The 22284-nt window shown below is 42.0% G+C and overlaps 1 protein-coding gene across 6 annotated transcripts in view; it reads right to left on the minus strand.

The window, feature by feature from the left end:
* Positions 1 to 22284, minus strand: part of LOC126355736 (U-scoloptoxin(05)-Sm1a) — a 1173513-nt gene that overhangs the window by 1027640 nt on the left and 123589 nt on the right. For 2 of the 6 annotated variants that reach the window (XM_050006106.1, XM_050006109.1), the window contains exon 2: positions 21585 to 21730. In XM_050006106.1, the coding sequence (XP_049862063.1) occupies positions 21585 to 21690 (106 nt within the window). In that variant the 5' untranslated portion in view covers positions 21691 to 21730. Of the gene's footprint in view, positions 1 to 21584; positions 21739 to 22284 lie in introns of all 6 variants that reach the window. The other 4 variants (XM_050006111.1, XM_050006108.1, XM_050006107.1 and 1 more) reach the window with 2 other exon arrangements.

Raw genomic sequence — 22284 nt, forward strand, 5'->3', positions numbered from 1 at the left:
CTTGGCTGTTATTTTCCGTAGTCGTACCATTGGTCGGGTGGTAGGGAATTGATTAAGTTGTTGGTCGGTCTTTCAGACGTCCTTGGGTCGGCTTGCCATCCGATTATTTCTTCTTACTCTTGGCTGCCTGTCTCACTTCACCTTATGTTAGAGCTACCTCTTCAGGCCGACCCATGGAACACTTCTGAACACCACTGTCCTGTTGGTTTTAGATTGTGATTTTCATTTTAGTCTGATGTGCAGTGCGAGGCCTTCAGCTGTCTATTAATTTAGTTTGTTTTAACTTTAAAATACGGCCTTCAGCTGACTTAAATTAAAATTTGAAGACTGATTGGTTTAAAAACTAAATTTTGAAAGTTTGTTCTATCTGAAAGTCTTGTTATCGTGGCATTAAAACCTGAGTTGTTCAATGTCCAGTGTGAGGCCTTCAGCCAAGCTTTTAGTTGAAATATTTTAAGATAAGGCCTTCAGCCGACTTAAACTAAGATTTTGAAAATTGATTTGTTTAAAACAATTTTTTTTAAATTGCTTGATCTGAAATTCTTGTTATCCAGGCCCTAAGCCTTGAGTTGTTCAATGTCTTGTGTGTGACCTTCAGCCGAGTATGTACCTGAAATATTTTTTTAAAATAAGGCCTTCAGCAGCGTGTATTTTTTAAAGTAATTTTATAACTTGTTTCAGGCCTTCAGCCGTTCTTGTTTTTGGTGTGGTTTTGGGCCTTCAGCCCAGGAGGTATTCTAAGTTTTCTTAACTAATCCTTCACCCGTATTGTTTTAATTTGATCCTTTAGCGCAACGTGTAATTAAGTAATTCTTAGGAAAATGAAAGTTTGTGTGTTTTGTGCAGCTGACGGTAACTGATTACGGCCCCCCTCCACAATCATAACCTAGTCCGCTCTATCCTGCGAAACCAGATTTCATATTTGTACTAAACTTTCCTTTGCTTGTGAATGAACATTCATCGGTAGAAAGAATTTCGGAACATATGTTCTGGTTGGCAAGTATTTAAGATGAGCCGACAGCCAGAACTGTACACGATTCCGGAAACAATCCCCATGCAGTTATGGTGGAAGAGTACATGAAAAGGATGCAACTGGTGAAGTGTGAGGATGCGATGAAGACTGGTTTTAGGGATGTCACTCTCCCAATCGAGTTATGAAGTGTTCACGTGCCGATTAACTGCAACAGAAGCGAGAATGACGTCGGCACCTTGCTCTGTGCGGTTTCTAAGATGACTGCGATGCTGGGGTTCAAACTTCCCGCTTCCTGGAGCGTCACAATAAAACGACAAATCATCCGTCTGTAAGTTGGGTTCTTGTCACAATATTGCTCTCTATAGAGTTCCTCCTCCTGAGTAACATTACATCTTCCTTCAATCACAATAAAAACACCTAACTGATGATACAGCTTATAATCATGGACTGTGTTCACTCTACAGAACATACCGTTAAAAGTACTACGAAAAAGTACAAAGAAGGGCAGCTCGTTTTGTATTATCACGAGTTTGGGGAGATAGTGTCACAGACATGATACGTAAATTGGAGTGGCAATCATTAAAACAAAGTCGTTTTTCGTTGCGATGGGATCTTCTCATGAAATTTCAATCACCAGTTTTCCCCTCCGACTGCGAAAACATTCTGTTGGCACCCACCTACATAGGGAGAAATGATCAGAATGAGAAAATAAGAGAAATCAGGGCTCGGACAGAAGATTTTAAGTGCTCGTTTTTCCCGCGAGCCGGTAGAGAGCGGAACGGTAGAGAGACAGCTTGAAGGTGGTTCATTGAACCCTCTGCCAGGCACTTTATTGTGAATAGCAGAGTAATCACGTAGATGTAGGTGTAGATATTATTTGGTGTGGCCAAGATAAAAGGGACAGCCTGTATAAGATTGTATCACGGATGTCTCCCTTACGAATGATGTTTCTTGTATAGGTTTCACGTACTAGAACGTACCCATGTATCGAATGTTGAAGACTACTGGCATAATTTATTTAAACATGAACAAAACGATGGAATTTCGTTTCTTACTGTGCATATCAGTTTAGGGCAATTCTCAACCAAAACCAAGACTAAACCAAAACAATTAATCAGTGTATGTTTTAAGGATCGATTTTAATTCTTCAGAGTCAAAAGACTAAAACCATCATCGCTGCCAAATATAACTGATCAGCAATCTATTGATTCCCATACTGATTTATGCTTCTGTATTCTGATGCAATAATCAGCAACTGTCGACGTTAGATATGCTAATGAAAAAAAAAAATCATGTAGAACTCTCATCCACGACGTACATAAGAAATAACATTTATATACAGCTTGCAACAAAAAATTAGTACATTCTGCGTGTTATCTACTTCAGGGGCGAGCTTACATTGAGGGGCAAACCTCTTTTGATTGACATGTCCGTAAAATATTGTTCTCCTAAGTGTATTATGACCTACTGGGAATAATTTGTCCTTCGAGGAAATCTCCATCCTACCTATCGGCCTCCTGACACTATTTAAAACTAATCCATAAAGTAAAAACGCATCTCACACTGAACACACATAACAACATAAGAACACAACACGTCGGCAACAACCACACAACAGGGAACACACAGTAAAATAAGATGTAAAACCACAAACAACATGAAAACATGTCACCCAAGTGGCACATAAACAGGCCTCCAAATACTTAAGCACAGTATTCGTATATACCAACTTTTAACAACAGGAGAAAATTACCACATCCAGAAAGCTAGGGCTATCACACAGGGTAAAAACGTTACAATAGCCAAACAGTGCTATGTAACACAATACTATTCAACTTATATATGAATGAAACCAAACGGGGTAGATTGAAAGTTCGCGGGATGTCGAACCAAAAGGAAACAGTAAACAAACGACAGTCGGAAGTGCATCTGAAACGTAAATTTTTCCAAGCCACAGCAACATAGGTAGAAACGGTATTCACAAACGAGCAGAAGAACACGTGAGTAAACACTAACAAAATACGAAACATAATCCATGAATAGCAAATCACACCAAATAGTTCTCCACTGTTAAGTATCACAAAATTTTACCGCTGCCATATGTCAGTCCAGTTACACAAAAACACGTTTGGCAGATAAAAACAAGCATGCCACAGTTAAAGAATAGCTGAATACTACAATGGTAACACCAAAAGCGAGCATATTACACTTTTTTTAGCCTGAACATCCATTTAAAAGATTAGATTATAAACAAAAATTCAGTTCAGACAATATCCAATCGTCTCTCATGTTTTCAGATGTGGTGTGCTAATTTATACCTGTTCCCGATTTCGGAAGTCAGCCACAGGCCACACACAAAGTAAAATAAAAGGTAAAGTTCATATATAATTTGAATGCCAATTAATTATTTCCGAAAAATAAAAGACGAGCCCACCGAGGATGCTAAAACTGTGTTTATAGGTGTATGGTGTTAAAACAAGACAATCATTTGTGTTTGTTGCAGAAAGCCGTACCCATCCTTCATTCATAAAAATTTATAATAGTTGACAGGCATTGCCGTCTACCAACAAGGCTTTACTAGGTTTATCTGTTTTACCTTGCAAATCGAGGATTTATAGTGACGAAAGAGCGACATTTCTTTCGTTGGAACTGTCTGCAGCTATACATCTAATACTAAACTTCGGAAGTTGCAGTAGCGCAAGTGGCAGAGGGTATCTTGAGGTTACAATTTTTCTCCTTCTCTGTGTATTTGCGAAATATTCAGTACAATTTTCATCCATCTGACAGAACATAACAACGCAATTCAACGCTTCTGTGGCGACTGCCAGAACTACAAACTATTACACTACCAAAGATGAGACACCTCCGTCAGTTAGCTTGCCAGTTGTTGTTGTGGTCTTCACTCCTGAGACTGGTTTGATGCAGCTCTCCATGCTACTCTATCCTGTGCAAGCTTCTTCATCTCCCAGTACCTGCTGCAGCCTACATCTCTCTGAATCTGCTTAGTGTATTCATCTCTTGGTCTCTCTCTAGGATTTTTACACTCCACGCTGCCCTCCAATACTAAATTGGTGATCCCTCGATGTCTCAGAACATGTCGTACCAACTGATCCCTTCCTCTAGTCAAGTTGGGCCACATGCTCCTCTTCTCCCCAATTCTATTCAATGCCTCCTCATTAGTTATGTGATCTACCCATCTAATCTTAAGCATTTCTCTGTAGCACCACATTTCGAAAGCTTCTATTCTCTCCTTGTCCAAACTGCTTATCGTCCATGATTCACTTCCATACATGGCTACACTCCATACAAATACTTTCAGAAACGACTTCATTACACTTAAATCTATACTCGATGTTAACAAATTTCTCTTCTTCAGAAACGCTTTCCTTGCCATTGCCAGTCTGCATTTTATATCCTCTCTACTTCGACCATCATCAGTTATGCAAAATAGCAAAACTCCTTTACTACTTTAAGTGTCTCATTTCCTAATCTAATTCCCTCAGCATCACCCGACTTAATTCGACTGCATTCCATTATCCTCGTTTTGCTTTTGTTGATGTTCATCTTATGTTTGCCAGTTATGGACTTTTAAACAGTGGATACATTTTTTTGGACCCCTCTCTAGTTTTTCGCTACTGCATTCTCATATGTGGTGTCAAAACAATCTGCATTTTAGTCTTTTTCTTTGTAACTTAAAATGATTTTCTCTAACGTCTTGTTCCATCAGATGATTATATTGCAGACTAATGCGTTCTGTTCAGTGTCATTTTCCTTTCTCAACCTATCTCGAGAATCAAACGCAGTTAATTGTTCACTGAGAGTCCATATCTGGTGGAGACATGGTCTTACAATGATGAATGAAGTAAAACTGACTTATCGGCTTAACTGAAAAGACCCTTACCGGCTGTTTGTGTGATCATTGCAGCGATCCAGATTGCAGTCCATGCATCAATGGTTTTCTCCCATGTGTATTACAGTGAGACTTTATGATAGAGATATCTTACAGTTTCCTCGCATAATATACTTCCTCGTCTACGAAGTCTTATCAATTATTTGTCATGTGAGATTAGAATAGACAGCTGATTTCTCTGAAGCTGAAATAGTTTACTTTGGACGCACCAACCGAAGTCTTGCTTTCTTTATCCTACCATAAGATTATTTTCGGGCATTCTCTTTGCGAAATCGGAAACTTCTTTAGATTTTGCCAACATTACATAACTAGATCTCCTTGGTTTAACTCTGTTGATTTCTAAGACACTTAAAAACGACTTGCGTGATGCTGTTAGTTCTTGACAGTTCGGGCTATTTTTAAAGTTGTTTTTCAATGTTCTAGACAGTAATTCTTCACGTTATTCGGAAGCTGTCTGAAAGTATATTTCGGGTTACATAATCGGGAACGACTTTCCGTGAGGTGGCATAGCGTGCGGTACATGGCGTGACGTGCGGTTACAGGATCCTTGACCATCGCATGTCTTTGTCAAATTCACCAGGGAATACACGGAATCGTTTTGCAGTTTCGTGATGAGTGGCAATCCAAATTAAAGGTTTAGTTAAAAATTATTGCCGTGCAACGACACACTACAGGAACACTGTCCATGCTTCATATCATACAAGAATTTCGGGTAGCTAGAAAGTGGGAGTAGTACCAAAATACAGATAGAAAAACCCAGAGTTCATAGAAGCAGAAACGCTTGGAAGAGAGGACAGAATATTTAGATGCTGTAGAGACGTGACACCATGTTAATAGAGAAAAATAAGATAAAGTTGTAGATAGTGAAGAGTATTGCTAATATAATACAATGGAATAGATAATAGCAAAATAAAAGAGTGAGTTATTGAAGGTGGTTTCCGTGCACTCAGTGTGAAACATGCTTCTGGAGCGTGGCACCAAAAGGACTTAAGCAAACTTTTCTTGTAGGCTTTCATACATTTCGTTGATGTGACCTAGATATTTTCAGTTCGCGATCTTATAATTTGCTGTGTTTAAGGATTTCTTTTCTAATTGTGTAGTCCTTCATTCCCGTCGACAAATCTGCTCCCTTTAGCGCACTTGCTTGTCGATGAAAAGATGAACAGATCTCAGAATCTTCCGCAGCGAAATGATGTTTGTAGGCAAAGTGCACATAGAGTCTGGATATGTTACTGGTAGTTCCTTCAGAACAGACACGATGTTGACAATGTGCTGGTGTGTACCAGCATTAAATGTAATTAGACCCTAAAAACTATTTGAACTAACGTTCCAAAGTAGCGAAACCGCGTTTAGACAGGCGAGAGTAAGCAAAGCAGGTAACAATTTTCTGATGGTCAATATCGATATCTTTGTTATCTGACGAGAAACTGAATCAAATACGACTAATTAATATACAACGGACAGAATTCAACGGAAACTGAAACAAGAAGAACAATGAAATAACAAAACGTGGTTCAAATGTCTCTAAGCACTATGGAACTAAACATCTGAAGTCATCAGTCCCATGGGCTTAGAACTTCTTAAACCTAACTAACCTAAGGGCATCACACACATTCGTGCAGCAGGCAGGATTCGAACCTGCGACCATTGCAGCAGTGCGGTTCCGGACTGAAGTGCCTAGAACCACTCACCCAGAGCGGTCGGCACTGAAATAACTGGCATCAGTTTCTGCATTAAAATTCCTCCTGAAAATAGCCTGGAAACGTGCTAAATACGAGGTCAGTATCCGACACCGCGTCACAGCTTGATCGCCTTTGTCACGCAACCGTCGCATAACAGGGCAGAAACTGTAGTGACATGGAAAATTTTTATCGCCACAATCAGTAAATTTTCTGTTTGTGCAATACGTTTCACTGAAAATACACTTATAGATACGAGATATTTCAATCTACTATTTTACACGAACTATCGTATGCATTGTGAAGAAAGGCGCAGTACTGTAGGACTGTAACAATTGCTACGTAATGAACGTTTTAGGAAATACAAAGTGTTAGGAGCAATACCTATGAATCGCACATGTTTTTCAGTATAATATCTTCAACGAAGTTGAATGCAAAATGCTACATCTTGACTTTGGGATCTTCATAATACTTTCCACTTCTTGCCCACGTGTGAGTACAATGTTAATAGTGTAAGACATACTTACAGGAGCTTCTTCTAAATCTGATCGGTATGACATTTTCAACACATGGAAGTATGCACTCTTTGATGTCTGTTGTGATGAAAATGGGTTAAGCTCGATACATTTTCTGAGATATATAAGTATTATTCTGTGACCATTATGTACCGTACGAAGTACCAAAAGCTTATATCGGGTCCTTGCTTGGTACTACATGTAAAAAAACTTCTTACATATCTTATTGTCCAAGATTTCTAACTTTTTATTGGAATCCGCGAGGTAATTTTTTTTACATTAATACGGTGGCGACCGTGGACGAACTAGCATTTTCTTTTGTATCTTGTAGTGACTGAGGAGGTACTTTTTATTTATCTATTTCAGTATTTATTGTCGCACTGGCTGGAGATTACAGAAGGTCTATGTGATATTTTACTGTAAAACCACGTTTCAAACTACACACATGGTAAAGAAAACAACGAAGTTAACTATAAAATGTGACCTTAATACAATCTCATCACAAAACTAACCTATCCTCAAGGCAGACATGTTAAGATTTTGTCAACCTACAGACTCAAGTAACTACAGAAGTTTCTAGACAACCAGTGCAGCACCACACCCACAGGTGACCGTATTTGACACAACAGGTGAAATAGTACTTACTAAATATTATTCTCAAACCTAGAATATTCCAGTTAATTCTAGTTAAATAGGGCATAAATGGGTGATCCTAGCTTCCAGCAGTTACAGGCAACTGGCATCATTATAACCTTATAGGTGCACTGCAAATACTTCACAGAAGGGTATCACGACCACATAAATAGGTATAGATAATATAAGAATACCAAAAGGTCAACAAAATGTCACAGTATAAACTCAGTCTCATCTGAATACACAACAGAAGCTTTGTCAAATACGCCACTTTCAGTGAAGCCTTCACTAATGTTTAGTTCCCCTAGGGCTACCAAATGATGTGATATTGACTGCTACATCCAATCCACTGTTTCAAGTAGTCCCTGGCACTTTCTAAATAATTAAGAAAGACTATAATAGGCATTACCAAGGGGTAGAGGGCGAGGGTACGTTATACTCACCCTAAAAATTAAAAAAAAGACAGAATTCCCTAGTTGTTGTTGAATTATATTAACAACGTACTTTTAGAAGAGGTACTGATGTGTAAGTAGGGTCCAAAACCGGAAAATGTATTTATCAAACTCTTAGAAAAATAAACGCACTTAACACTAATGTGTACTATCCACTTTAAGCCCTCGAAAAAAAATTAAAAACTAAAGTTCATTCGTTTGTTGAATGTTATTCTCAACATCTTTTTTCAAGAGGTATTGACATGAATGTAAGTTCCTGAACCTAGAAATACTGAATAAGATACCCATTGGAAAAGTGACGCCTGATAATGAGCCTTAAATTTTTCGGTTAAATTTCGCTGAAGAACTTAAAACATATATGGAATCTGGTACAAGATTTCATTAAAAACAAGAACATTTTAAAATATAATTTGACCTGATAATAAAATTTTCAAAAGGTGGGCTTAAGGTACTATCATCCTTCCTAGTCCATCTTCGCCTTCCTTGGTACTGGGAGGGTGGAAGAGAGGGTTTGGTCACCGAGAATGTTCAAATTAACGTCTTGTTTCCTGTTCACAGTAAATTAAATGAGTGGGTACAAGTTACTGAAGCGTCCCATATGAAAGGAAGCATGAAAGTTTGTAAAAAAGGACCAACGTGAATAACTTTGACGTGTGTACCACGAACAGTAAATGATGTATTATGAAAATTACGTGACATTCGTAATATGAGAGACGCTTTTGTACGGAAATAATAATACTTATTGCTGTATGATGCATCAGAGAATAAAAAAAAAATAGAAACTTCTGTTATCTTAATCGAAGAAATACAATTTACTTATCATCTCAGATCTTCATGGTATGAGCAAAATTTAAAAAGTTCTCTCGATGTGTTAATAGCTGCCCCTGTGATCGATGGAATGTATAATTAGTAAAGACTGCTATTGAGAAAAGTTGTATAAAAGTTACAAATATTTTATTGTATGTATAAAAAATACGTGTTGAAATTATATAGCATAGACTGGTAACATTCCATGTCAAATACTCCAGGTCTTTTCAGAATACAGCTCCGTTTGAAGCAACAGAAGGAACGTCGCCGCCGCCATTACGCGACACATTTGAATTTACTTCAGCTGCACGAAAAGCGAAGTAGTTTGAACATTTCCTCTACCAGCACTGCAGTGGACGAGAATATTACCATTTCAGATTAGTTTTTTGATTTTATTGATTACAAATAGCACAGATAGGCTTTGGACTGAACTTTTGTAGGAACGCAGAATCTTGTTTGGAGAATTCGAATTTTTTTCTCACTCGAAAGCATTTGTACTCGTATAACGAAATCAAATTAGCAAGCTGGCCGGGATGTCCGAGCGGGTCTAGGCGCTACAGTCTGGAACCGCGCCACCGCCACGGTCGCAGGTTCGAATCCTGCCTCGGGCATGGATGTGTGTGATGTCCTTAGGTTAGTTAGGTTTAAGTAGTTCTAAGTTCTAGGGGACTGATGACTTTAGAAGTTAAGTCACATAGTGCTCAGAGACATTTGAACCAAATTAGTAACATCAGAATTTCTAGTATTTTAAGCTTGAAACTTCCTGGCAGGTTAAAACTGTGTTCTGGATCACGACTCGAACTCGGGACCTCTGCCTTTTGCAGACAAGTGCTCAACCTACTATTTTTTTCTTTTTTTTCATTTTGTTCGGTGTTGTCCATTGTGTTTGGTCTGTGCGGACGTCACAAGACATCCGCTCAAGTTGGTCGCAGATTCCTTTACTCAGTTTATTATTACAGAGGGCGAGCAGACCGCTGAACGAACACGCTGAACTACCGTGCCTTCAAGAAAGCGTGTCGGACCGGCATCTCATGTTTACTGGGCAGGTGAGTTAACCATTGAGCCATCCGGTAAAACCAGCTGAGCTACCCAAGCACGACTCACGACCCATCCTCACAGAATCAATTCCGCCAGTACCTCTTCTCGTACCTTCCAAACTTCACAGAAGCTCCCCTGCGAAACTCGCAGAGCTAGCACTCCCGGAAGAAAGTATATTGCAGAGACATGGCTTTGCCATAGCCGGGGGGATGTTTCCAGAATGAAGTTTTCACTCTGCAGCGGAGTTTGCGCTGATATTAAACTTCCTGGCAGATTAAAACTGTGTGCTGGGCCGAGACTCGAACTCTTTTTAAGCTTATTTAACGGGGGTAAGAATACTTCATTCGCGATCGTACGACAACAGTTATACTGCTCACCAATGTACTTGTGTATGTTGTGCATCCCGTGAACAGTGTGGTCCTGAGCACTTTCAAACCTGGCGACTCCTTTCTACCATAATGTCACGTTTCAACGTCAGGCCATCGTACTATACCGGTACCACAAATAGATACCGGTTCACAGTGGCAGAGACTCACATGACCGCGTGGTACCAGTCCTCGTCACCTACAGCGCTTCAAAGGGACCAGTGTGCTCTATTAAAGGGGTGGGTAATAGACGATGCACAATATGATCCTAAAGTCCGTTAATATTTAAAAATGCACTAAATCACGGAATAATGTAGGCAGAGAGGTAAATATTGAAATAGATTAATGAAAGGACACGGAGTTTTATTGAAACCTATAACGAGTGCAAAAACTGTTCAACAGATGACATTGGACAACAATACGTCAGTGACACCGCAAGACAATCACGTATAAAATGAGCTGTGATGAGAGAGGGAGTCGCCATGCGGATCCTCTGTGACTTAATTCTATTCCCATACGTCCTCCTCTTCCTTGAACAGATACGGATCCTTTACACCTCCTGTAAACTTGATTGAGCTATGGTGAGAGAGGGAGTCCCCATGTAGATCCTCTATGACTTAATTCCATTCCCATATGTCCTACTCTTCCTTGAACAGATACGGGTCCTTTACACCTCCTGTAAATTTGATTCCCCTCACCCACTTGTCTCTCCCATCCTTTCCCATCCCCCGTCCACTACCGCTCCTGTACACTTGCATTGCACCTGCTCTCCATCTTACCACACTCCATACCCTTGCCCAAGGTGGCTTCCACCAACTCCTCCTCCCGGGCGATGCCCCCCTTCATCTACCCCCCTACCAGATTTAATCCTCCCCTTCCTCCCCCCTCTCTCCCTCTCCTCCCCCCCCCTCCCCGGGCTTCCACGCCCCCCATAAACTCTCCCCTGTCCCTCCCATTTCCTCCCCAGCTGGCATCATTCACCCTCTGGACCCCTCCCCACCCGTATTTCCCTGTGGCAGCCCCCCTTTCTTTCGTGCAACAGTGTGTTTATAGTGCGCCGAAGATCGCCATCATTGTGTTAGTGTTTCTCTTCGTGTTAGTGCAAAGGTGTTTCTTCGTCAGTGCTCCAACATTCAGATGTTCAACAGTCTGCCTACACTTGTGCACTGAGCTGACCTTCCTTGTGCGATCCGTGCCTTCCGTGAACGACTTTATTTCTTTTTCATTTGTCTGTCTCCTGTTTTTAACCTACATGTACATCTGTTTTTGTGTCTTCATGTTTCTCGTACGTTTTTTCCGCTGCACAAGAGCGGCGTGGTGAAGGAGCTGCCGGCCTACCTTTTGTGAAGGTATAAAGTAACAATAACGAATAAAAAAAAGAGAGGGAGTCAGATGTACTAGCAATTGCGGCATGTCGACTTTACCAGAAAAGGCACTGCTGGTGAAGCTTTACTATCAGAAAGGAGAAACCGCTACTGTAGCCTTACGATCCTACCTGTAGAAGAAGGGCATTCGAAGGGTTAAAGGTCCCTAGGCAAGAGTCGCCGTAAATAAAATGATCACAAAGTTCGACGCCACGGGTTGTTTAGATGATCTATCCCGTTGTAGGCCACCGGACGCAAGTCCTACTGCTGTTCGGACAGTTCAGGAGGAAATGGAGACCCTGAACGTACATCTCCGCATGGTGAAGTCAGCGCTTGGTAAGTCGCTTTTCACACACAACTCATTGGAGAGACCTAAGGCGTACCCTCGAAAGCTATCTGTACAAAATCCAGCGTCATCGTGAACTGTTACCCACCGATTCTGTGACGCGGAGAGAATTTCCGGTATGATCAGTTCAGAGAATTGAGGAAGATGTTTCCACATTCCGAGGGTCTGCCAGCACCCACAGCTGTAGAATGTGGGCTACCAAAAATGCTAGATCTGGGGTGGAAACTGCACTGCATGACGAAAAAGTCACAATGTCGAGTTGATTTCCCAGATCAACCTTTTACGTGAGGAAATGCGGGGTGCTACTTTTCAGTGTGTCGGAGTGATGGGTGCAAGGGAAGCCACTATGTTACAGAATCGCATCATCCCTATCCTGACTGATAAACACCTGCTGGAAGATTTCTATCCAGGACGACGCTGCAGTCCATTTTGCTACACGTGTGGGGTACCTCTTCGCACGTCCTTTGGTGAGGATTGTGTGCTGAGCCGACACTCCCACCATGTTTGACCTCTCAGGTCCCCAGATCTCAATCTACGTGATTATTGGTTGTTGGGTTACCTGAAGTCACAAGTCTTCTGCGAACGTTCGATCTCATTAGGGTGCTAAAAGATAACATCCGACTGCAATTTCTCACTCTTTTGTACCATATGAAGCACTATCTGTTGGTCATTTTGTGCTCATTTCTGGTTTCAATAAAGCCTCGTGTCATTTCAAGTGTGTTTCTTACTTTTTACCTCTCAACCTACATCATTACGTGAAGCATTGAATTTTCAAAATTTAACAGACTACTCGGCCACTCTGTACTTCTGGTCGTTCAGCCGATTGCGAGCTATTTCGATGACCTAACCAGCTGTCTTCTACAGGTGACAAGAGTTTCGCTGTTGTGTGTACTCGTTGCCTGGTCTCAACCTGAGAAAAAAATTACTATTGCTTTCCCGTCGCTAGCCGGCCAGTGTGGTCGAGCGGTACTAAGCGCTTCAGTCTGGAACCGCGCGATCGCTACGGTCACAGGTTCGAATCCCGCATCGGGCATGGATGTGTGTGATGTCCTTAGGTTAATTAGGTTTAAGTAGTTCTAAGTTCTGGGGGACTGATGACCACAGATGTTAAGTTCTATAGTGCTCAGAGCAATTTTTCCCGTCGCTATTTATAGCAGAGTTCGATTCCCGTTACCAAATGCGCCCTTTGAGGTTCTTTCACTTTTCCGAAGCACCTTGGCTCAGCGTTTCCCAGCTCTGACACAGCTCAATACATTGAGTGCTGGACCCAAAGTCTTGTGTAAATTGAAACTTCCGTCCTGGTTTATTACGTTTTCAGACATAATTATTTCAACAGGGTGCTTAATTACGCCGTCCCAGGAACTCGATTTTTGTATCACGATGCTGCTCTCACCGTATTTCATTTCATGATTATGCGCGAGGCAGTGATCGTCGACAGCTGATGTACTTGGGTGCTTTAGTGGCTAATGTCATGTTCCTTGCATCTTTATTGGATTTTCCTAAAAGTCTGTCCAACGTAAGACACGCCAAATTTGCAAATAATGCGGTGCACACTCAATTTTAGAGATCTACGTCGCCTTTAACATTACAATGAATACTTTTTATCTTTGTTGATTCCTGCGAATAACATTGGATATCGCGTGTTAGTAGGAACTAATGGTCTCTCCGATTATTCGTCAGCCGTAAGTTAGATGAGCGATTCTTGACATCTCTTTCCCTGTCAGTCTCAACTTATTGCTACGGAGTAACAGAAGCCAACATATTTCGCTCCCATCAACAAAGATAAAACACTTGTTTGTGATATTAAAGACTATCAAAGTCTATGAAAGACGGGTGTAAAGCATGTCATCGGACTGTGGCATGTCCCAAGTGGGATAGAGTATTAAGATAATACTAAATTTGGAGAGCGTTCATGATGTGCATAATTTTTAATTGATTGTCTTGATCACACTCATTTTTGAATGGAATTACCGGTTTCGGCTACGCAGTAGACCTTTCACACTGATTCTGCAATACTGTACAAGCTATTTTTAGATGTTATACGTTGTTGCAGCGGAGCAGAATCAGTGAGTCTGAAGATGGATATCGCAAAGCCGAACCGGTAATTCGGTTCAAAAATCTGTGCTATCAAAGAAATAGAATACAAAAGCAATCAAGTATTGAGATAGTTTAGGGCTGGTACAAGCAAAAACAGTGACACACGTGACTCAAAAAAAAAAAGAAAATAAAAAAAATATCGGGACACTGGAACGAACATAATCATGAAATGAAATACGATGAGATTAATACAGTGGTGCATACACCAAGTTTCTGGAAGAGTATAATTAAGAAATCGACTGAAACAAAGATGTCTAAAAACCCAATTTACACTGACGGAGATTTCAATTTAAACAAGGCTTTGGGTGTACAATTCATTTTCATAAAATCTCATCGTGTATCACATCGAACACAGCTGGGAAACACAGGGACAATGTGCGTTTCACGGTGCTGTCTCTCGGTGCTGTCTCTCGGAAACAAATGAACATTAAAAGGTCCAGTGGGTGTTGGGGTCGACCCCAGCTATAAATAGCAGCGGGGTCAACAACAGTTAACAGTCTGAATCTAGACTACGAGTACACAAAGCAGCAAAACTTGTCGCACCAGAAGATGATGATGACTGGACCAGTCGACGGAATATTGTCCAAAACATGAAAATAACAACTTGGCTGAACACCCAGAACTACATCATCCATCATGTTTCTTTCATCATACCAACAGGCTTTCACAATCGATATTTGCGTTTTATGGCCACCAGGCCGTAACGCAACGCATATTTATCTGCCTAATGTTTGTTCTTCCAATGCTGCAGACATATTAAGAGACTTTAACAACTTAGAAACTAGTTACAGTCTCAACCAAGCTCTGCAAGCCAAGCTGTCGGTTCCCGAAGTCCTCTCTGGGTCGCCCCAACATTTATTATATAGTTTTTTTGTACTATGACCCACAACTTATATGGTTTTAACCATCTTCTATTCCATTAAAGCTGTTCTCGTATTTTTTGAATTGTACAGTCCAGCACAGTAATGATTGGATAAAACCTTCGGTATCAGGGAAATGAATCTGGTGGTCCCATGGTCTCAATGTAGGGTCCAGTTTTTCAAGATTTAGCAAATTTTAGTTTTGCTATCGAGCTTTACCATCGGGAGCTCTTCCTGACAGCACAGCCAACACGATAACATACGACAGGAGTATCATGTGTGGCGTCTATAAGTGAACTGTGAAAACTGTTGTGGGAGGACGTTTTATATTTGATTCTTCCATCAATTCAAAGAGGGCAGGTGCTCCAGGTTAACGAATTTCATCGATAAAGCGTATGCAAATGTACGCTCCAAAACTGTGACGAGAAAGCTCAGGAATATTAAATAAAACAAGATTATAATGACTGATTTATTATGATAAAATAAATACTAAACAGTGGTAACCTGTGAAAACATTAACATGACAAATCATAGATAAACACACAAATTAATGGCGACCTGTGGCATTTTTACTCCAATATCTTGGCGCATGTAAAATAGGGATCAGTAGGATGTTGGTGTTGGTGGGGTGAGGGTTGAGGGGAGAAACTCAAAACCTCGCAAGAAATTTACTAACAATCGCAGAATACCTAGTGACTGTAATAGGTTAAAGGAAGCCAATCATACTAAAGAAAGAAGAAGAATCACACCTGTGGGCAAAGTTAAAAGCAAACTGTACATTAATGGCAAAATGCAAGTCTTCAGACCAATGCTTGAAATAATCACATAACGCGATAGTGACTGTAATTTCCCTGTGTCTCATGTCGCAGCTGCACCATAGTATTTCAGGCGATCGTTCAAGTGGCTGTAGAAAACCGATGCCAGGAGAGAAGTCGAGATTAATCCAAAACGTTTCTCAGTCCTCAGTACACGTCTTTGGAGGCAGTCGAATGTGAAGCAAGAGAAAACCTTGCATTGCCTCACTTACCATCACTCACAGTCTTCCATTGGCTCAGCACTGAATCTTCTGAACGCTGACCGATGAAACTGCTCATTACAAAAACTCGTCTCCTGGTTAGTTAATAATTGCGTGTTGCCGTGCACTATCGAAAAAACTCACATCACTCTTTCTCTGGTTTCTTTCTTCGCTTAATGACGTGCTGTGTGTCATCACTGTTCAGTGCCTTTCCCTAACTCAGAATTTGCTTATGTGAGCCAATAGTGGAACGTTTCACACCTAATAAACTGCAGAGTTAGAGCGCTTGTCGACATCCCGCCTTCAAATGTGTGTTCAAATTGAAGAGGGCGGGTTCCTACACATTTTTCTGATTTTAAAATGTTTTCGCCAGGTGTTTGTCTTTGGGAGGCGCTATCTGCATATCTGCATTTCTAAACAATGGCTCGACTTCCTCTGCATGACAAAAGCCTCTGTCCAGTGGCCAGTGACCCCTTGAGTCACCAATGGGGGTCTTTCAAAGAACTTGTCCCTGAGAGGAGGGGGGGGGGGGGGGTACACTCTCTTACGGCCTTGGTCGATGCTCGTCCCTACTTATCGCCACTCGGTGCTGTCAACATTTCCCGTCACTACATCGCAAGCAGATATCTATTAAAAGTAACGAAACAGCACTACTGCATTACTTATCTAATAAAAATCAGCAGTACTGTGGTGTATCAATTTTATCGACGTAAGCAATAGAAGATCCATAACTGCGTATAAAAAACTATCCAGCCTCATTTTGTTCTATGTTTTATCGTATTTCAACTGTTTGCTTATCGAAGACTCAGAGATGGAATTTGGAACGTAAATGATTGTGGGAAGCTGCCCTACAACCATACTCTGGCTGACCAATGTACCAGACCAACTGTCATTAATCTGCCACACGAATTCGATCAGAGACCACCTCACCTTTTCTCTCCCAGCTAGCACACTGGTAGTTGCACTATGTGAGCAGGTACATCATCAGTCAAACATATCCATAAATCCTCAGAAAAGACTAATATTTCGTCCAATAAACTTACTGCGTAACAATATAATCGCTGAAGTCGATCTCACAAGAGGAAGAAGTGTACAGCAGGTCGTGAATCGACAGTTTGCTTTGACCCGTGTACGACAGGTAGCACATTATACACACAGAGTCCGCCTGCCTAGCGCTGCGGCAGCGCTACAGCCTACTACGCAAGGGGACCCGGGTTCGATTCCCGGCAGAGGACTGGGTGTTGTGTGCCTATCATCATCATTGACACGCAAGTCGCCGAAGTGGAATCAACTAAAAAGACTTGCAATACTGCGGCCGAACCCTGAATGGGATATCCCGGCCAATAAATGCCATACGATCATTTCGTTTCATTTTAATGGATTGGATTGGATTGTTTGGGGGAGGAGACCAGACAGCGAGGCTATCGGTCTCATCGACCATCCCGACATTTGCCTGGAGCGATTTAGGGAAATCACTGAAAACCTAAATCAGGATGCCCGGACGCGGGATTGAACCATCGTCCTCCCGAATGCGATTCATTTTATTGTCATGAGAGAGTGATATGCTCATATACGGATGGCGGTAGTTTCACATATACGAGATATAAAATTACAGTATATTGGTGGCACTGTCATTTGTACCCAGGTGATTTTGGCCGGACGATGGGTATTAACGGACTTCTAACGAGGGAGAGAGATGCATGAGATATTCTACTTCGGAAATCGTCAGAAAATTCAATATTCCGAGATGCACAGTGTTAAGACTGTGGCGAGAATACAAAATTTCAGTCATTACCTCTCACCGCCGCAACGTAGTGGCCGACGATCTTCTCTTATCGACCGAGAGCAGCGGTGTTTGCGTAGTGTTGTCAGTGCTAACTAACAACACTGGGTGAAATAACCGCTGAACTCAATGTGGGACTTACGACGAACGTATCCGTTGGGACACAGCGGTGAAATTTGGCGTTAACGGGCTATGGCAGCAGACGACAGACGCACGTGCCTCTGCATATCGTCTTCAGCGACTCTCCTAGGCTCTTGACTATATCAGTTGGACCCTATGCGAATGGAAAACTGTGGCATTGTAAATGTGTATATTAAAGATGTTTATATTTCATTAATAGGATTAAGTAGGAATAACTAATATTTGTCATTTAGGAAATAATTGTGGTATCAGGAAATGTCTGCACCAAAGTATTGTTGGCGGGAGAGACCGCACATTGATATAATTTTAAGAAGGGCGGGAGAGACCGCGTACGGATACATTTTAAGAAAAGAGCGGGAAAGAGCGCGCATTGATACGTTTTGTAATGTTAGCAGGAATTGTCTGCCGCAGAAGCATTGTTCACGGGAGAGACCGCACTTTAGCGTTCGTAGGAAGTCAGCAGTAAGCGAGATGTGAAGCGAGTCGGTAGCAGGTCTGAAGCGAGAGGTTGAGAGGAGCGGTGTGCCTGCCAGCCAACAGGTATGATTTACAAGAGACTATAAACGGATGTACAGAGACATGAGCTAACTATTATCATAAGAGGAACTAATATTATTGAATTTTTTTTTTTTTGAGAAACTCAAGACTACTGAAGGTATGTTTACGCAATGCTAGTTGTAAGAGTATTGTTTTAAGTCCCATTTGAAAGTTTGTAAAATCATTTCATTACCAACAGTAAATACTTGAATTATCGTTTTCAGAATATAATTACTTTTTGATGACAGCAATATTGCATTACTGATTACAATCCATCCCCAAAACCCACTTATTATGACAGGCCACCAGCAGCTAATAGAGTATAGTAAAACAGAGTAAGTATATTCATGTTGCAGTTCGATGTAGCAGGCAGATGGCGTTACAGTAACAGTAAAAAAGGTAAGTAACAGTATGGGACTATTGCAGGTAACGACTGAGGACCACGACGACGACACATTCAATTATTCGTCGAAAAAATCAGAAAATCGCTTTTAATAAACAGCATTTAAATTGATATGCGAAGATTGCAGTTATTGCTATTGAGAAAGAGAATTAATTTCAAAGGAAAGATTTCATTTGTTATTATTAAGCAAGAGATAGAAATCGTAAAGGAAGGTTTCATAGGTTATTGTAGAAGGGAAGGTTGCGTAACAAAATAGATATAGAGGAGACGGGAAGGTTTCAGCATGGTCAGATGAGTCGCGATTTCAGTTGGTAAGAACTGTTGGTATGGTACGAGTGTGGCGCGGACCCAACGAAGAAATGGATCAAAGTTGTCAATAAACTGGTGGTGCCTCTTTGATGGTGTGGGCTGCCGTTAGATGGAATCGATTGTCTCCTCTGGCCTAACTAAACCGACCATTGACTGGACATGGATCTGTTAGGACACTTGGAGAGGGTTTGCAGTAATTCACGGACTTCAAGTTCCCACATAACGACGTCACTGGGTGACAGTTTTTCGCCATTGGGTTGTGTTGTGTACATAGTTCCGCGTAGTCAGTGCGTACGCAACTTTGCCACTGGAGCGCACCCCGCTACGCACAACAGCGCAGGCGCAGCGCTCGTCCGTCTCCGCACTACGAGAAGGCGCTGCCATAGAGACGGACCAAATTCTGCTTCCGCCGATCGGCGTAGTAATATGTAACGCAGCCAATGAGAGTGCTGCGAACGTTGAACCTTTTCTCCTCGCGGATCACACTCTCGCCGTGATACATGAACGCGCGAGGTACAGAGTGCACAGACCTACAGAGGTAGGGAGTGTACAGATCTCCAATTATTCAGTGTGCATTTATCTGCACCAGTCTGTACCAGTCTGCAATTGTCTGCAACAATCTGTACGAGTTCTACATTTGTCTGTACTAGTCTATAGTCAAGTTTCAGTCTGCGCCTAATAAGATTACCATATTCCTGTACATAGCCATTAAGATAAATGTATAGACATTTTTGTAAAGTATCAGGGATATATGTGAGAATAAGATTAACGTACCAATACCAAAGGAACTTCAGACTGTCAATTGTAAGTAGCATCCAGAACCAAGTTTTTTTATATGTTTATTATTATTTTAATAAATTTGTGTGAAAGTTAATCAAGTTCTGTTTAAAGTTGGTTACCGTCAATCTGCTATTCTAAGCATACAAGTTGCATTTCTATCATCTGACCTAACGGCAGAAGATAAACATGCCACGATAAGACCACGAGTCATATTGCCAACACTTGCCTACTTCGTTAGAGCGACAAGTCAAATAATCTGATGGTGTGTGTACTGAATATCTTACAGTACGCTCACCACAGGTACGAATGTGGCGCAGACCCTAAGAAGAAATGGATCAAAGTTGCCAACAAGCTGATGGTGCCTCTTTCTTGGTGTGAGTTACGGTTAGATGGAATCGATAGGCTCCTCTGCTGCTTCTGCTGCTGCTACTGCAGGTACTGAGATGGTAGTGGAGGAGGAGGAGGAGATGGCATATATGGCATTCATGGGTTCTGATTATGGTCAGCCAAAGTGAATGCACTACAGCTGGTTTTGGTGGCACCACTGGTGAATTTATCAGCATTCATGTAAAGTGGCAGCCCTGTGTTCTCGTGATGGGTGGGGATCCTACTGAACATCCACACCTGTTCCAGGTTTCTTTTATGGAAGCTACATCAGTATGGCAGAAACTGCAGATGTTGTTGCAGCCAAAGGAGTTGGAGGATGGTTCGAGGTTACTTGTCATGGAGACATCACTATGTATGTACTAAAAAGATTGTTAGAGTGGCTTCACAAATAGAAGACTGCTTTGCTGCCTTCAACTTTTCCTTTGAGCTTTGAATTGTCTACTCAGTCTTACCAATTGCCTGATGAAGAAAAGGAACATTGTTGATACACTGTATGCCATATTGTGTGCAAAACTCTGCAAATGGTGAATCAGGTGAACTAGAGTCCATTATCAGTCACCATGGCCCGTGGAATATATTATCAGGACATAAATGGAAATGTTGAGAAAGAGTCTATGAGAAGCTACTTCAAATTGAGAAAGAACCAGCAAAGTTTCATGAACTCAGACCACAGGAGCAGAAGGCTGGGGCTAGGATGAAAAGTCTTACTGAGATTTTGCCTGCTGGGGGATGTCTTGATGTTTTTATAAATGGCAAACTAGCCAGAAAGCATTTCTGGTGGGCCATGCTCCTTATCCATGTGACACCGATTGACCTTCATGAAGCAGGATCAGGACCCAAGAGAAGAGTAAGGGTGGGAGCACCGATCATTGATTGCAAATGGATATGTTCGGTCACTTGGAGAGTGTTTGCAGTAATTAATGAACTTCACGTTCCCCAGTGACCTCGTCACTGGGCGACAGGTTTAAGCCATTGGGTTGAAGAACATTCTGGACAAGAGGGGGACTTCTTGAATCCATGCCACGTCCAATTGGGGCTTTACGCCGGGCTAAAGAGGTCCGACACATCAGGAGGACTTTTGCCACATCACTGTAAGCTAAGTTGCGTACTATACAGAGTAAGAGAGGAAGCATGCAAGGTGCCTCCAGGCAGGGGCGAGCGCCGCGGCGGAGGCGGCAGCAATCACTTACCGGCAGCGACCAACAGCAGCGCCGCGGCGAGCACCAGAGGCGGGCACGTCGGCCGGTGGGTCCTCGCCGGGGGCGGCGCCTCAAGCTGCGTCTGGGGGCGGACCATGGCTCAGCTGCTGCTGCTGCTGCTGCTGCTGCTGCGGCTGCTGCTGTCCTGCACACACCCACACACGACCGGCATTCAGTCAGCCTCTTCCCCTAAAAGCTTTTCCCGCAGCGCGCGCCTTGCAGGCAGATGCGCGCCGTATGAGATTTGCGATTTATTTTCGTCTCCCGTCCGCGCCGGCGAGAGGAGATATTAAACCGTGTCCTCGCGGGCGGTATTCCGAATATTACTCTGCGCCGGCGAGCGCGGCGCGCGTAAGCCGCTTTCGCCCATTCGCGCCCTATTTAGAACGCCATTCTTGATTGCAGTGCCTCTCGCGTTTCACGGAATGTCCTCTGAAACTCGCGAGCACCGCTTGTGGTGGTGGCACGTCGACTGCACTGACTACAGTTGCCTCCTAAAGAATTGTTTTATTCCATAGCGCCACTGCGACAATGCCGCGCAATTATAGTACGTATCTCTGCATCTGCTCAACAATTGTTATTAACACACAGAATAACAAGAGCACTTAAGAAAGAGGAATTACGCATTGCTCACAGACCAAGAAACACTCATCTCACATTTACAAACAACAATAAAGAAACTACATAAACA

This window comes from Schistocerca gregaria, chromosome 3 (assembly GCF_023897955.1).
Source record: "Schistocerca gregaria isolate iqSchGreg1 chromosome 3, iqSchGreg1.2, whole genome shotgun sequence".
Taxonomy (NCBI): domain Eukaryota; kingdom Metazoa; phylum Arthropoda; class Insecta; order Orthoptera; family Acrididae; genus Schistocerca; species Schistocerca gregaria.